General features: G+C 23.4%; 1 protein-coding gene across 1 annotated transcript in view; it reads right to left on the reverse strand.

Annotated features, from left to right (window-relative positions):
• LOC106788535 (septin-2) overlaps nucleotides 1-967 on the reverse strand; it is a gene marked incomplete at its 3' end in the record, with an annotated part of 6,218 nt that overhangs the window by 2,988 nt on the left and 2,263 nt on the right. The window contains 2 exon segments of the mRNA XM_014751876.1: nucleotides 358-508; nucleotides 705-870. Coding sequence (XP_014607362.1) covers nucleotides 358-508; nucleotides 705-870 — 317 coding nt within the window.

Consider the following 967-nt stretch of genomic DNA (forward strand, 5'->3'; position numbering starts at 1 on the left):
AAATAACATTAATAAATTAAATTGATTATCATTTTGAATAATTGTAATAAAAATTATATACAAAAGTAAATACGAAATAGAAAATATTGTTCAATATTCGACTGATATTTTCATGAAACGATGAATTTTGTTAAAACAATCAATGCATAAGTCATACTTATTAGAACAATCATTATAAAAGGTTGTCACCCTTTTTTGTGATACTATTGTGACAATATTACCAGGAATTACATTTAAATGAAAACATTTCAAATTGAATAAATTCATCATGGCGTACATTTTAACGTGTACACATGGCAGGGTACGTGTTAACACAGATGTTGATATAAAAAAAAAGAAAAAAAAAGAAAAAGGTACCTGAATTTCGTGTTCCTCAATATCCGCGAGAATTCGTTCCTTCAATTTTTTAACTTCCTGGGTTGTTAATGTATCGGCTTTTGCAATAACAGGAACAACATTAACTTTTCTATGTAATCGTCGTAATACTTCGAGATCTAATTGTCGTAAACTGTGAAGAATTTAATTATTATTAATTATCAATAAGAATAACATTGTAATAAATATAAATTAACATGGTGTTAATATTGAAAAAAAAAAAAACAAACAATTATCAATTAATTTTATTTTTTTATTTTATAATATTGAAAACTTTTTAATTAATTGACGTATGATGATTTTTATAATATAGATATTATATTGCTTACCCATGACCGTATGGTGGTATAAAATATAAACAACAATGTACCCTATTATCTTGAATATTTTTTCTATTTAATCCACTCTCGTCGGTGAAATATTGACGAAATTGTTCATCGATATATGACAAACATGGTTTCCATGTATCCTCGCAATTTACTGCATCTCCAAATCCTTCATCATTTTTTTTCAATTAATATATTATTAAATTATGATAATTTATTAATATTATATATATATAATATTAATAAATTATATATATATAATATAT

This window comes from Polistes canadensis, unplaced genomic scaffold, assembly GCF_001313835.1.
Source record: "Polistes canadensis isolate GaletaPanama2010 unplaced genomic scaffold, ASM131383v1 scaffold_143, whole genome shotgun sequence".
NCBI classification, from domain to species: Eukaryota; Metazoa; Arthropoda; class Insecta; order Hymenoptera; family Vespidae; genus Polistes; species Polistes canadensis.